Here is a 14,339-nt window from a genome sequence, read left to right as displayed (position 1 = left end):
TTTATATTAACATAGGCCTATTTTAATGACAGTAGCCTATGTTTATTGAATACAAATGAATTATTTTATTCATCAAAAATAAATAGAAAATAGTACAAACTTTGCTAAAGTGATTCTTTTGAACAAGTATTAACCTAGTCATTATTAAAACATATTATTTTAGCTAAAGTATTTGTATGAATACTGTGTGCCTTTTACGCCATGCTGAGGGGCCTTTTACCCCCTCATACATTTATAAGATTTTATACAAAATTAACCACTTTTATGATTTATTTTCACACAAAATCTGTTACTCCATCAATGTTCAATACAAACATATATATTTTCCCTGCAATGATACCTTTGAGAATAGTGAAAAGCGAATTTTTTCTTAAGGTGTGCCTTTAGTACCCTATATATCTTTGCGATTGTTTGCGCCATCACGTTTACGTCCCTGCGTCATAACGCAAAAAGGCCCCTATTGCGAGCGCACGTTTAAATTGATCAAAAGCTTTGTAAATCACACACTGATGTTACGCTTTCTGTATGTCTTAGTGGAAAATTATATTCAAAAGTGATGCAAAAGAACAGGTCCCACTTTATATTAAGTGGCCTTAACTACTATGTACTTACATCACAAAATAAGTACAATGTACTTATTGGGTTCATATTGAATTGCAAAACACTTTTGCTGCTATTGAGGTGTGATACGGGTAAGGTTAGGGAAAGCTTTGGTGGTATGGGTAGGTTTAAGGGTAGGGGTAAGGTGTAAGGGATGGGTCAACAGTGTAATTATAAATGTAATAACAGAAATTAATTACAGATGTAATTACATGCAGGTGTTTTTAAAATATAAGTACAATGTAAAAACATGTATGAACACAATAAGTGCATTGTAACAAATGATTAATTTAAATGTAAATACATAGTAGTTAAGGCTACTTAATATAAAGTGGGTCCAAAGAACATTTTGGCCAGGATGTATTTTGGTACTGTCATTATTTTTTATTTATACTGTATATACAAAAAAAAAAAAAAAAACACCTAAACACCTAAATAAAAATTCTCACAAAAATACATCTGATATTTACATCTTTTGACTCAGGACACAGGACTGCTTATCATTTTCATTTGTATAAAAAAGCTCTTATGTCGATTTCCTGAACCTGTTTTGCACGTCTTGTAGATGTCCAAGAAAACTCCTAGTCAGAAGTATTGAACTGCATATCTACGTCAAAGAGGGTCCCAAGTCAGACGTTCAGATGTTGAACCTGTATTGCACATCCAGCAGACATACAAAAGTGGGTCTGAACTTACGCACGTTATAAAGACATGATCTGAACGTCTCCCTGACGTTGTGTGTTTGCTGGGCCCCTTTGAACTGTTAAGCCCCCCCTTAGCTCACCCCAAGAAAAAAATACTAGAGCCACCACTGGATCCATGCTTTTTCCCAGCATGATGGAGCACTATTTCACAAGGCTAGAGATATACTGAAGTGGCTCAGACATCATTGGATACGTGGCCAGTCAACTCCCCGAAACTTAATCCCACAGAGAACCTGTAGTCAATCCGCAAAAGGCGAGTGAACAAGCAAAAGTCCACAAACTTTGATCAAATATTGTAAACATTCCTGCTTGGACCACTTAATGAACAGGCGGAACAAAGTGTAGTGTAAAACATTTCAATATTCAATTGAGGGTGACCTCTGGTGGTGGGGATGTGGCATAACAAGCTCAGATGCTACCTGGAGTAAAAGAATGTTGGTAATCATGTGATGCACAGTAGCCACTGACTTCCATAGTAGGGAAAAAAAAATACTATGGAAGTCATTGGCGTCAACTGTCTGGTTGCCAACATGCTTTCAAATATCTTCTTTTGTGTTCAGAAAGAAACTCATACAGGGCTGCGTTTCTCAAAAGCATCGTACGTCTAAGTTGATCGTAGAGACCATTGGTGGCAATTTGTTCTAAGATAAACTTAGGCTTACGATGCTTTTGAGAAATGCAGTCCAGGTTTGGAAGAACTTGAGAGTGAGTCATAGTTGGATTTTCATTAGATTTAAATGTCTACATTTAAATGTTTGGGCAACGATTTAGGAATACAACAGTGCAATTTTCAAACCATGTGATGAACGCTACCTTATGTAGGCTATTGCATGGATATAGTCTATTGTTTTTAGTTTTTTTAAACATGATCATTGGTATGCTGCAAGCAATGCTCCTTTGAGAAAACTCTTCTTTTTTTTTCTCAAAGAAGATGCTGTTCAGAGCCATTAACAAGCTACACGCTGCACAAAATCTGTTGACTCTAATTAATTAGGATGCCTGGTGGTAAACAGAAGAACTTGATTCAAGGTTAACCTAGCTGTGGCTTGTCAGTATTTGACTCCCTGATGAAAGATGAGAGCAAGGCAGATTGGGAAGCATTTGGGATTTTCAGGAAATTTATCAGTCAGTTAATTTACTCTGCACGCTCCTCGGGTCTCACAAAGATATGCACAAGATATGCGCTTATATAACCTTGACAGCTCTGCTCTTGATGTGTTCTTTACAGTAAGTAAAGTCTAGTTGACAGCATAAGGTGGTGAGTAGCATTCTGCAGCAGAGCTTTACATTTTTAATGAGCTAAAATGATATGTGAGGTGCTTTCCTAGATATATAAAAATGCAGACAGTAAGGTAATAATAAACCATCTTTATGGGATGTGCTGTGAAATGTGCATGATTCATTATTACAATTTAGAATAAAACGCAATCCTGAAATCAGTAGCAAAGAATTAGCAAATTTTATTTCCATTGTTTAATACAATTGATATGTTAAGGGTTCCAGTTAACTAATTTATCACAGCAAATGCAGTAATGTTGTCCAGTGCATTGTGAGTTATATAGTTGTTAGTGCAAATTACAAACCAGTGAAAGAAATGTATATTTATGAAGCAGTTATCACTGCATAAAGATCATACTACGGTTGTTGTGAAAACATGTGACTCATGATTAAAGCACGCTGCGCTGAAAATCCTTCTGAATCCCCTCTCATGACACCATGAATCCAGGGCAGGAAGGCAGAAATCTTTGTGTAGACCGCATGCTCTTCTACAGAACAAGCCTTGTCAAAGGAGAGGATGCCCGCAGCATACACTGTACTGGTGTTGGGGTTCAGGAATGCAAGAGCGCCCCCTGAATCACCAAAGCACACGTTTTCCTGGTACTCACTGGGTCCTGTGCAGAACTGTTTGTTATCCACATCTGGTGTGCTCGCGAGGACCCTTGCTAAGTATTTACTCTTGCAGAACTGGACAGGCAGAGCGAGAAACTTCAGCATTGGTGCAGGGGTAAAAAGTTTCCCCCAGCCCCACCCAGCGATGATGCCTCTCTCTCCTTCCCTCTCTTCCTGGTTATCTCCAATCTCAGGAAGGGGGATGGGCATTATAGACTCACTAAAATTGACTGGCTCCTTCAGTTTGATCAGAGCAAGGTCATTGTCCCAGTCGGATGTGTTCTGGAAGCCTGGATGCAAAAACACCTGCAGGAAAGATGCATTTCAACAATCAGTGCTCTCATGTAACAATTATCTCCTTAATCCTTTTCTTGACATAAATGTACATACAAAATGAACTTGTTAACATGAGACACCGGTCTCAAATTTTTTTTTGCAAACTAACTCTTAGAAAAGGCATGAATTTCATTGCATCATATGCCCTCAAGTTTATTATTTTGTTACCTAATGCAGTTACATTGATGCATTTCTAATTATGGCACTGTAAATTATCTGCATACACAAAAGTAAAAAAGGGCTTATCACCCTCCAGCCCTGATGAAAATTAACCCTTAAATGCATACCTCGGGTCTTTAGTGACCCGGGACGTCATTCACTACCCTCCTCCTCGTTCATTTTTTAAAGTTAGACATCAGCCTTCTTGGTATTCCTCAATCAATTCATTATAAAGAATATAACAAGAAAAAAATCATAAAATTATAAAAGAATGCCTATTTTTGTATTCATTTTTTGTAAAAATTGTATAGGGTCGCAAACAACCCAAGTGTACGTATATTTTTTCTGCACAACAATAATTGAATCTTAGATGACGGAATAAGTGCAATTCACCTTTATTTGACAAGGTGGCAATGTCTGATACACAATGCTGAAGTGACGACTCATTTAGACAGAAAACGAAATAATAAGAGAAACATGAAATGGCTCAGCGATTTACTGCAGAGCAAGTACTGAACGCAATCAGATATGACTGTAACTCTTACTGGATAGATCTGGTGAAGCTGTTAGCGATCGAAATATTGATTCTGAAGATGTTGAAAATTATATAGTTCTGAGAATATGTTTGAGATCGCGAATGGACTCATATTCGTGACCTCAAACATAAAACTAGCCCATTATTTGCTGAATTTACTGGGAAATGAGCTCTGACGAGGACAGTGATGATGGCATAAAACATCTGCTCAAACGGACCCCTTTCAAGCTCCAGAAGGTAACAAAATACGATTTATTTTATTCTTCTGTAATTGTTACTCTAATATCAGAGGAGTTTTATATTATCGTGACAGGTAGAGATCCTTCCGTGTTAGATATAGATCCGGGTCGATAAAGATATCATTTAAGGATTAATAGGGGCCTAGCAGTGAAGGTCCTGTAGCCCATATTGTTATGTAGTTGTAAGTTTTCTTTTTATTCTTCCAAAACAGGAGTCTATGGCAGCCCTGTGAACAGTACATGGGCCACCCTGAATATAAATCTATCCAACTTTGAGCTCTGTTGCCAGATTCCTACCAAAATTAGCTCAGATAATAAGTGACGAGACAGAATTTTGATGTTCATCTTTGTTTAAAAGGTATGATGAAGTGTAGTTAATGATTTTCGACGTATAATTAGGCTTAGAGATGCTTTCTGGGCAACGCCTTGATCTATCAAAACAAAACTTGGTAGGCTTCATTAGCACCATGACCTGAGTGCACCTGCCAAATTTGGATATTTTTGCTCATAACTTTTGAAAAGTTTGTCAGAAGATCATGATTGGTGTCTATGGAGGTTATGCTGAATCTCCCGATACTGAATTTGCCGGGATCATCTGTCCATCCTTTTCACATTTTTGTCATAAATGATATTTTTTAAACACTCTGACATACAGTATTGGCACATAATTTGGTGTATATCAGTGGTTCCCAGTCCTGGTCCTGGAGTACCCTCAAAACTTCACATTTTTGACGTTGCTCTTATCTTACACACTCTTTTGAGATCTTGGAGTATTTATGAATGAGCTTATGAGTTAAATCAAGTGTGTTTGATAAGGGAGACATCTTAGGGTATGTTTACACAATGTACTAAAATCTGAAAAGTCTTTCCTTTGTGTTTTTCGCGTACACATCAAGCACGTCCTGATATTGCTGAGTTTGATGCGTTCCTGGGTCAACATATTTTATTGATCCTGGAACAACATTCTAGTCTGAAAATTTAGTCTTAACCCTATTCCTACCCCTAAACCTAACCCTACCCAAAAGTTATCCCAAAAATCAGAGGGAAATGATAGATGAATAACACTGATGTAGAAGCACCAAATCATGATTTTAAGTCTAAACTTGACATAACCTGTAAACTTGTCCCTGAAATCTGATTGGTTGATTTGAATGTTGTTCCAGGATCAACAAAAATGTTGACTCAGGAACATGTTGAACTCAGCAATATCAGGTTATGCTACACTGCACGGTCAAACCCAGATCTGCGAAAACAACTAAAAACACTGTGTTATGCATGCCAGGCAATATCACTTTGTAAAGAAACACTACACACCTATAGACTGAACACGTAAAACGCATGTGCATGACCTCACCATTTTCACAAAATATGCATTTTTATAGTTTACACTGTGATGATAACTGTAATCGTTTTCAAAAACTTGCACTTGCAAAAGTTTGTGTTTTCAGGCCCTCAAAACACTGTTGTCGTGTAAATGAACAGCTGAAAGTTTTCAGATTTTAATTCAAAACTGTTGTGTAAATGGCCCCTAAAATGTGCTGTGGGTACTAGATTTGGGAACCACTGGTATATGTCATTGACAATTATGTCCTAAAGTACCTGAGAAGTTTGAAGATACTGCCATCAAGTGTTTCAAAGATAAAACAAATTTTAACATTGATGATACTCTTTCATATTTTGGTCTTCTACTATCAGACTAACCATAAGAGACATTAGCAGATCAGTTAGCGTGCTAACTAATGCTTTTTTTGTCTTTATATTTATTTACAAAATATATGGAGGTCATGATTTAGCAAATTTAGCTTAGCAGACTTGGAATTTGGTGGGTCACATTGATATTTACCTTCTCCACAGCTACTTCCGTAGAAGCATTTGCATCAGAACGTTTGCTGATTCCAAGATAGACTTTTGGGATTAATGGTTCTTGTCCTCTGGTGTGATTTTGACTCTTTCGTACAAATAGATTGCGGCCGGCGGTCAGTACCCAGCGCTCAGCTATCAGGGCTCCTCCAGCAAAACCTCCATCTATTATGCTTTCATTGAGGTACACCATTGCCTGCCAAGGGACGGATGCAGTCAGTGATCCCCCCACCATTCGTTTGGGACGTAGGGCAGAAATCCTGTGAGCTGTAAATTAAATGTGAACAGCTGTCAATGGTATTTTTCATGCTACAGATGTAAATAAAACACAAAATGTAATAAAGATTACATGCTTCATAGTAAGATTTGTGAACTAGCCATGCCCTAGCAACACAAACCCCAAGAAGGATATCTTCAAATATGAATGTCATAGTGGCATTGGGGTTGGTTTGTGCCATTCATACTGGCAAGCAGCCTTTGGAGTATCATCATTGGCAGCTGCATCAGAACATATGGTGCGTTCAAGTCCTCTTGGGAAATTCATATTTACAAGTTGGGAAGTTGTGTTTACGAGGCCAGGTGCGTTCAAGTCACTTTCGTCGGAATAAGATAGCTTCTCTTAATTAAAGGTGCAATATGTAATATTTTCTGTCCACTAGAGGTCGCTAGAGGCCTATTCAAAACAAAGGCGTAGCTTGATGACGCCAAGTTTGAGTGCGGAATCTTGGGACATGTGGTCTTCACATCACAGCCGGTGCAAAAGAATAGGGATAGGACTCGGGAAGAAATCATGTTCATGGATGCGATTATTAACGTTACTGTAGTATGAAGCAGAGCAGGAGCGAGTGTTGTGGAGCTGAACGAGGAGCTGGAGCGATTGATCAACACACGACTCACGAGCAGCGGGACTTTTATTATGACACAGTCGCCGGCGCCACTTCCGCTTTTCCGGTCATGAGTATGAGGTAACGCTGCACTGTTTATCATATTAGATACATTTGAGTGTGTTGAAAATGATGTTATAACGTTACTCTGTGCGTTCGCTCGGCGGCTGCTGTGAGACACTGTTACACACTGCAGTAAGATAGATCGATTTTACAATATCATATTAAATGCTGGATGATTGTGTTGATAAATGGGATGCAATTAATTTTAAAACATATTGTATGATGGAGAAAATACTGTATTACTGTTACTAAAAATAAAGCTGCATCTGATTATGCTATGTTAGCTACTTCACAAAATAGTGTTTTTCTCTGAGGCGTGGTAAAGCATGGTACTCGCTGTAAATCAAGAAAATTGGATTTCATTTTCTGTCTATAAATATATCAAAACAGTTGTTCTCTCGTCTATTAAAGCATGTAAATATTAAAGCGTCTTTGGTGTTTCCATGGTTTCTACAAAATAAAACCGGAAACTGAGGGTAATGCGGGTATGATGCAATTGACAGGCGACTCCTCACACGTCCCGGAGCCTTGGTTAAAATAACAATTTTCTCACGATTTACAAATAGTTGTAAACATTTGGGATATTGTAAGTACTCAAGTGAACAAAATATGTAACACTGGCCTAGTGGTTTTTGGATATTTTACTGCAAAATTCTTACATATTGTACTTTTAACTACACAAAAATACAGCAAGGTTTTTAAACTCTACTTCCAGAAAATGAAGAACAAAGAATATCCATCAGGTGTGTTTTGCTTTTTTATGTTTTTAATGAATTGATGAAGCCACTGTAATCTTTATTGTTATATATTATATTGTTATATTGCAATGCTATTATATTTTATGCAGGCGCTCGGTTTATTTTGTTAAATAAGTATAAGTACTGTGGTATTCTGCCACGTTTCTCACTGACACGCCCCCAACTCGTAAAAATCGTTCATGTACGTTCAACTTGTAAATACGATCTTTCTGACATGACTTGAAGGCACCAATTGTATAGACATTGGGATTGGCTCTTTTGGCTCATGCTAGCATACAGGACTTCCAACATGCTACACAACAGTGAAGAGCTACATGCTAATAGCTAAGTGCTAAAAATCTTAATTTATCAAAACATGATAAAAACAAGTCAAACTGTGTTAGCATCATGCTAACAATATGTTAAATCATGTTAACATCGCCTAGCTGCATGCTAAAACATGTTAAAAACATGCTAACAAATGCCAACAACGTCTAGTGAATTAAAACATGCCAGCATCATGATAGTGATGTGCTAACCATGTTTGCACCTTGCTGAAACAACACCCATATCCCTCTCAGAATATCGTAGAGACATGGAGGTGAGTTTTTTGACTAAAGGCAGTATAGGTATGCACAGCAAGCACAACTCACATTTTCTGGAATATAATATCAGTGGTGCTTGGTCCTATTACATTTTGCTATGTTCTTGCTAAGATATTTTTACAATGTTGTTGTCATTGTGATGAACTACACATGTTGTTACTCGATAGCCTATGATACAAAGATGGTTTAAAATGCTTTTCGTGTTACATTAAATTCCCTAAAAGCATTTCAATGATTCACCGCTGTAGCTGTCTACAGCTGAGCATTGGTCATGTCTGATGAGGAGGTTGTTTGTTACCCGAAACATGCTCTCTGACTCTGTCCAAAGCAAGAGACGCATCTGGCAGGCAAGTAATGGTGCCCAAGAGCAGCACAGCCACAGACAGCCTAGAGACAAAAAAGGGTCATCAACGAGAAATAATCTCTTCAATTGAAGGGAATGCTTGTTTGGACAGATGCTAATTAATAATGCATTATGCATTGCAATGAAATTGCAAATGAAATAGTAAATTTTAAGAAAAGATAATCATAAAACAATTAGAGATGCTTTTTTAAAATAACTTTCAAGCCAATACTTGATCACACATTATTTGAAGCATAATTTTCATTTTAGGGAAAAAAACAAAAACTTACCACCTCATGATAAAAACGTTGTCTTTTATTCTTTTGTGGTCATTGAGGTTTCTGGCATTTATATCAGCTCGATACAGCTGTTCCCCCCTTAAAAAAACATCTAATCTCACAGATTACGTAATTGGGGAAATTTATCTGTGTTTGAATTTTGACACATCCAGGTTAAAGGTAGAAAAATTTTCCAAAGGCAGCGTATGACCTACTCTTTAGTTTGCATTTAAACAAGAGACAGCACACTTTTGTGATGTTGTAATCCACAGAAAGAAAGAAAAAAACATTTGTATTTGCAAAATGGTGAACATCTTGCATGAAATATTGACTCACCAAATGGCAATGCCAGTAAGTCAAAATTTTGCAAACCCCAACATCAGGGTTTTGCAATGTGCCATACAATTATGCAATAAAAAGAGACTTTTGATCACTCTAATAAATATTGACATATAAGTTTAAGCACATTAAATTTTGACTTTGCAATTGACATTAATTTACATGTTTTTATGAAAGCAGTAGATTTCTAAACAACTATATGCATCACAGTGGTATGCCAATACTAAATTCAAGTTTGAGAAACATGCCATGAAAAAACAAACAAACCTTGAAACAAAAAAACAACTCACAACACCACCGATGACTATTTCTGAACTTGAGAGCATTCCTAAATTATTAAAAGGCTTGGTATTTCTGACTGACCTTGTTCCCCAGATTTGCTCTTTAAAACTTAAAGAGCACAATGTGCATTGTTAAAGAAAGTTATAAAACACATTGAAGAAGGGTTTGAGAGATAATTTTGGCTGTAACATGATTTTAAAATGTCTAGACAGAGAATCATGCTTGCAAATTTAAAGTGCCACTATTATGCTATTTTAAAGGTCTCCTACAATAGGTTTACATCTATGCAAGGTCAAAAAACAAGGTCTCATAATATACATTGCAGCATCAGCTCTTTTCTCACATTGTCTGAAATGGTTAGATCAAGGATTCAGTCACTGTAAACCCAACCTTTCTGAGAGATTCCTCTGCTCTGATTGGTCAGATGGCTCAGTCTGTTGTGATTGGTCGAACACTTACAGCACATGTCAGAAACCAAATGGCCAGTACTATATCTGAATTTCAGCTCCGGATCTTTTTCAGCACTTATATGAACAAAAATGATGGCGTCAGTTTTACCGTATCAGTTCTAGCCCGAGTCCTCATACTTTTGAAGTGCATCAAAATGGATTTGTTTTTGCAGCGCAGGAAACAGCGTCTTATCGACATGTTGACAACATGAACCAAACTTTTCCAGTCTTAGCTACAACTACAGTGTTTGAAGGCGGGGCAAAGTAGACACTGTTTTTTGGACAGCCAATGGAAGACCATAGATGGGCATTATGCAAATGTGTTACAAACCTACGTAGGTTCGTGCAGGAAGTGAGACTGGAATTATTGACGACTCGTTTCAGGTGGTTCCGATTTTTGTTGATCTACTTTTTCACTTTTGCAAACAGACATATATATATTTATAGGCTATACCTATCGATGTGTCAGAGTAAAATGGTTCACAAACAGTTCAGTATTTATGGGAGTGACAACTGTATTACTGTATTCTACAACCAAACTCACACCAGTAATTTTTCAGGACTCAGAACCGCATTCTCTGAAAAACCCTTGTCTGTCACGTCATTCATTTGTGATTTGTTTTAGATCGTATCACCAGAGTGGCTCCCGTCAGTTTTGTGCTCTATGCACGACTCAAATGCTCCGCTCTCCACCCAGATGTAAAAGCTGCTGTCGGTTAATGGAGATTTGATGGGTGGCTCGATTGGACTCTTAAAGGTGATAAGACTTTTATGGTTGTCTATCCATCTTGAATGTACTGAAGGTGAAGATTGCTCAGGGAACACTAATGTATCGGTACATTGTACTGTACAGAAGTACACAGATTTCATTCCATGCATTTCTCAAGTCAAAAGCCATGGTGCACAGAGAATCAGTTTAAAGGGTCAGGAATTGAGAAATCAACTTTTCCTTGAGCTTTTGATATATAAGAGGTTATCGCACTATAAGAATATCCTGTAAGTTTCAGAACTGAAAACTTCCTTGTTAGTCCAATTAAAGCTTTTACTGACACCAGACCCAGCGAATGACTGATCCTGGAATGTGCCTGTCTATGCCATAGATAGGTGAAACTCCACCTCCGCAGAAGAAATCAACGCCTACTTCATCATTGCAACATTAGCCCAGCCCACTGGCGTGTTAGTGAGATGAGGAGGAGATAAGAGCAATACAGGACTAAAATAACATTACCTTTCAAAGGATCCTAATGCTAGGAATATGGTTATATATTTTCAACAATGTGAACGTCTCAGTTGAGCTTTATTTATTTGTATTCGGTTCATTTCACTGTGGATTCTTTGGTAAATCAGTCACATTTCATCGCAGGCTTTGCAAACAGACTTTTACGATATGGACTCGACAGTAATGCAACAACATTTAAGTAACTGTGTTCATTCTAATGCCTGATCTGATATTAATGATTCATGTACAGTCAGATGTTCTTTGTCTGTGTGTCAGTAAATCAAACCAGTGACTAAACGCTCAACTTCATGTTGTTTCTCTTAGTATGATGAAAATTATCTAAACTGTTATAGTGCTATACTATGCTATACTCTATCTGTTATTTAAACAGTGATTCAATTATATATAGAAACTTATCAAAGAACACTCCCTTTACAATTGCTGGAGCTGTCAATCAAACAACATGAGTTTACTCCCGTTTTATTCAACGAATATCTTATTTACATCATGTTTGCACTGTTTGTTATGATGAAAGCATTCGATAGTGTGCAGAAATTGAGTTGCAATGATGAGATCACTGCTTTCATGAGCTCAACAACATGTCTGTGATCAGCTACAATGTTCATCACTGCAACCCTTCATGCCACGATCTAAATATAATGCCATAGATTTAAATGTAATGCTATATTCAACTCTTTTCACAATTAGTTAACTTTGAGAGCTGTAATAGGAAAAACATGCTAAAAGAGAGAGTAATACTTCAAATTGCTATTTCAAATGGAAAGATGTCAGCCAATCACAGCAGTGGGTGTTTACACTGAAGTCTCACAGCAGACACGCCCATTAAAACAGAGCGTTCAAATCAGAGGGCTAAAATCAGGGTATGAAAAATGCCTTTTATTTCTAAATTATGACATTTTTTGATGTAAAAAGCATAATAACATTATAAGTGCACCCCAGGAAACATTATAAAACAGTAAAACAACGCAGTTCATGACCCCTTTAAAACTAAATTAGGTAAAAATCTGTTTCCTCTAATTTTCAGCCTGGACGGAGACAGCTGGCTTTAAACTGACTTCCTTCAGTTCCACATGAGCAGTTTTTAATAATTACTCGTTAATTACTTGTATGATGCCCTGTAGTGTTGGTGTAGTATAGTGGTCAGAGAGATTAGGGCAGATAATGGAAATGTTTTGAATTTAATGAACTATTAATGACATGCAGGAGCCAGCACCATCTCACAAGTGTATTAGAGATGGAAGTGGGTCATTTTGGCCGTCATTAGCCTGCAGCCAAACTCAAAATATAACCTTTCAGCTCCTGCTGAAGACCTTACTGCTCCCGTAAAGGACTCAAATTATGAAAAACATCTCTAATTAAGACAAATTGTTATAAAAGTTACTTTTATAAAGTGACATATTACATTATTAATACTTCCAAAATGTAATTATCTATCTCAAACACTCAAAATATAATTGAAAATGTGAAAATTCATCAAAGAATTAAGACATGGCTTCATTTCCACAGTTCAAAAAAGAGGGAGAAATGCACACACTTCCAGTACTTCATTCATGTGCTATAACAAAGTGTAAAGTGAAAAGTGACCTGGTTAATTAATTAAAAAAAAAAGTTTATTCATATATATTGCACTTCCATGATTTGGGGAAATGCAACTATTGTGTAATCCCCTTAATAATGCTTGCCAGGATGAATGTTTTTCACCAGTGTTTATTTTTGGGAATGGCAGAATGTGCTCATACGTAACATTTTGCTAACAGGAGAACTGAAAGTCTCCTAGTCTAATAGGATTACTATGGCACATTCAGACATATTTTTCAGTCCTACAAGACACTACCAGATCCCAGAGAGGAGAGGTTGTTAATTATTTATGATGATATTAATGTCTAGCCCAATATAGTCAGTTTCATTTAATCTTTTGAGAATATTGTAAGTGGGGTATTTTGCCTTTCCCTTACTCAGACATGCAGAAACAGCCGTGGTCCTGCAGGAAGCTGTACTCTCCTAGGATTACATTTAAATAAGCAGAACTTTCCCATCCTATTTGCATATTCTATTAGACTGAGCCATATCAAGCACAGTTAAATATGGAGAAGCAGCAGTCGAGACGGTATTCTGTTGCACCTTTCATAAAATGCATTTCATAAAATCTAAACCTGAAGCAAAATATATTTTGTTTAAAATAATGCAAAAGTCTTGGACACATTCAAACTTTGTGTTTGTAAACCAAGCAAAGTTTTATTTACATGCATAATGCAATTTCATGATTTATTTCAACTATCTCAAATATTTTTGGCACTTGGACAACAAAATATATGTCACAGTTGGTTGCAGTAAAGGAGGGTTGTGGCAGGATCCAACTGCAGCAGTCACGCTTATTCACACTTTAATCAAAACAACAAACATACAGGAGCACAGGACAACAGGAGAAACACAACCAAACAGCTGAGGGCTATATTATTTTATATATTTTATATATATATATATATATATATATTTTTTTTTTTTAATCGATCTTAAGAAGGCTTTTGGTCTCGTTAATCATTACTTATTACCAGGTAAGCTGTATGCAGTTGGTTTTTCTCAAAATTCTTTATTGTGGTTTAACTCTTATTCACATAACAGAAAACAAAGTGTTGTTATCCAAGGGAAACAATCTCATTTATTTATTCAAGAAAAAGGTGTGCCACAGGGCTCAACATTGGGTCCTCTTCTTTTTCTATTTTCAGTAAAGATCTTCCCTTAGTTCTTTCCAGAGATAGCAGCATTGCCAATACAAGTGATCACAACGCTTCCAGT

The 14,339-nt window shown here is 36.9% G+C and overlaps 1 protein-coding gene across 2 annotated transcripts; it reads right to left on the bottom strand.

Moving 5' to 3' along the window:
* Nucleotides 1–2,740: 2,740 nt before the first annotated feature.
* LOC125265807 (haptoglobin) lies at nucleotides 2,741–9,393 on the bottom strand. Of its 2 annotated transcripts, none has more exons than XM_048186303.1 (4): nucleotides 9,246–9,393; nucleotides 8,911–8,999; nucleotides 6,307–6,590; nucleotides 2,741–3,500 (listed from the first exon to the last, which is right to left on the bottom strand). In XM_048186303.1, the coding sequence occupies exons 1-4, from the start codon at nucleotides 9,251–9,253 to the stop codon at nucleotides 2,940–2,942; spliced, it is 942 nt and encodes a 313-aa protein (XP_048042260.1). In that variant the 5' UTR covers nucleotides 9,254–9,393; the 3' UTR covers nucleotides 2,741–2,939. The 2 variants fall into 2 exon arrangements, with proteins under 2 accessions (XP_048042260.1, XP_048042261.1); XM_048186304.1 differs by having other exon boundaries at nucleotides 9,249–9,324.
* Nucleotides 9,394–14,339: the final 4,946 nt, after the last annotated feature.

Source organism: Megalobrama amblycephala, linkage group LG3 (assembly GCF_018812025.1).
Source record: "Megalobrama amblycephala isolate DHTTF-2021 linkage group LG3, ASM1881202v1, whole genome shotgun sequence".
Lineage (NCBI taxonomy): Eukaryota > Metazoa > Chordata > Actinopteri > Cypriniformes > Xenocyprididae > Megalobrama > Megalobrama amblycephala.
Note: the sequence above shows the minus strand (reverse complement) of the source record. Positions and strands in the feature narration are given on the sequence as shown.

What these genes read in the sequence shown, in the direction of transcription:
- LOC125265807 (XM_048186303.1), bottom strand. An exon ending in AGTCAGAGAGCATGTTTCGG is followed by an intron (nt 6,591 to 8,910) that starts GTAACAAACAAC and finishes TTTAATTTACAG; the next exon opens with CTCACAGGATTTCTGCCCTA. An exon ending in CGGAAGTAGCTGTGGAGAAG is followed by an intron (nt 3,501 to 6,306) that starts GTAAATATCAAT and finishes TCTTTCCTGCAG; the next exon opens with GTGTTTTTGCATCCAGGCTT.